Source organism: Chelonoidis abingdonii, unplaced genomic scaffold, assembly GCF_003597395.2.
Source record: "Chelonoidis abingdonii isolate Lonesome George unplaced genomic scaffold, CheloAbing_2.0 scaffold1802, whole genome shotgun sequence".
In the NCBI taxonomy this organism is placed as follows: Eukaryota; Metazoa; Chordata; order Testudines; family Testudinidae; genus Chelonoidis; species Chelonoidis abingdonii.
In genome coordinates, this window is record NW_027426063.1 from 1 (window position 1) to 1,121 (window position 1,121).

The 1,121-nt window shown below is 67.3% G+C and overlaps 1 protein-coding gene across 1 annotated transcript; it reads left to right on the forward strand.

The window, feature by feature from the left end:
* The first annotated feature begins 145 nt into the window (after positions 1-145).
* LOC116839636 (protein DGCR6-like) lies at positions 146-1,084 on the forward strand. The gene is made up of 2 exons (XM_032805746.2): positions 146-322; positions 552-1,084. The coding sequence occupies exons 1-2, from the start codon at positions 165-167 to the stop codon at positions 856-858; spliced, it is 465 nt and encodes a 154-aa protein (XP_032661637.1). The 5' UTR covers positions 146-164; the 3' UTR covers positions 859-1,084.
* Positions 1,085-1,121: the final 37 nt, after the last annotated feature.

Here is a 1,121-nt window from a genome sequence, read left to right on the forward strand (position 1 = left end):
CGTCCAGCCCCACCCACCCGCAGAGAGAGCGCGCGCGCGCGCACGTCCGCCCATGTACAGCCCCACCCACCCGCAGAGAGAGAGAGAGAGAGAGAGCGCGCACGTCCGCCCGCGTCCAGCCCCACCCACCCGCAGAGAGAGCGCGCGCGCGCGCACGTCCGCCCATGTACAGCCCCACCCACCCGCAGAGCGCGCCCCCGGCGGTCATGGATCGCTGCGGGCCCGGGCTGGGCTACGAGGAGCCGGCGGAGCGGGCGCGGCAGCAGGAGCGGCACTACCAGCTCCTGTCCGAGCTGCAGGCGCTGGTGAAGGGGCTGCCCAGGTGAGGGGGCGCCGGGCCTGAGCCCCCCTGCGTGTCGCTGCCGCGCGTGTCAGGCCCCGTCGGGCCGGCGTGTGACACGAGTGGGGGGAGGTGGCCCGGCCCGGCCCGCTGCTGAGCCCTGGGGGGGCGGCCCCCCGGAGGAGCGGGGCCGTGGCCCGAGTCCCGAGTGGGGTTAACGTGGGGCGGCTCGCTGACTGCCCCGTGCGCCCCCCCACCCCTGTCCCTGCAGCCCCTGCCAGCAGCGCTTGTCTTACACCATCCTCAGTGACCTGGCGCTGGCGCTCATCGATGGCACCGTCTTCGAGATCGTCCAGGGCCTGCTGGAGATCCAGCACCTGACGGAGAAAAACCTCTACAACCAACGGCTGAAGCTGCAGAGCGAGCACCGGGGTGAGGCCCCCGCAGCGCCGAGCCCCTCCAGCCCGAGCCCTCTCCCGCCTCCTCCTAGTAAACCGTCTTTTAGTCCCTTGCTTTGCAGCCCCGCTGCTCGGCGCTGCACACGGAGAACAGGTGAAGTCAGATTGTCCCGAGAGTAACAGCTGTGGCCCGGGGTGAAACCAGCCTCTCGCAGCCTGATCGAAAGGGCTGGCGGCCCCAGGACAGGAAGCAGCAGTGGCCAACCAGTAGATATAACATCACTGAGTGTGTGCTTTTGGCAGTGATGTTGGGAGCATGTCTCCAGTCCTTGTCAGTGTGTGTGTACGGCTGCGCTGCAGAACCAATGCTCTTGTGCAGCTTGAAGAATTAATAAAATTCCCCAGTGGAAAGTGAGCTACATTAGTGGCTGCATTTTTAAAGC

Bases quoted from the DNA above. Each gene is read 5' to 3' on its own strand.
- LOC116839636 (XM_032805746.2), top strand. From the start codon at position 165: ATGTACAGCCCCACCCACCCGCAGAGCGCGCCCCCGGCGGTCATGGAT. The intron at 323-551 runs GTGAGGGGGCGC...CTGTCCCTGCAG, and splicing joins CTGGTGAAGGGGCTGCCCAG to CCCCTGCCAGCAGCGCTTGT.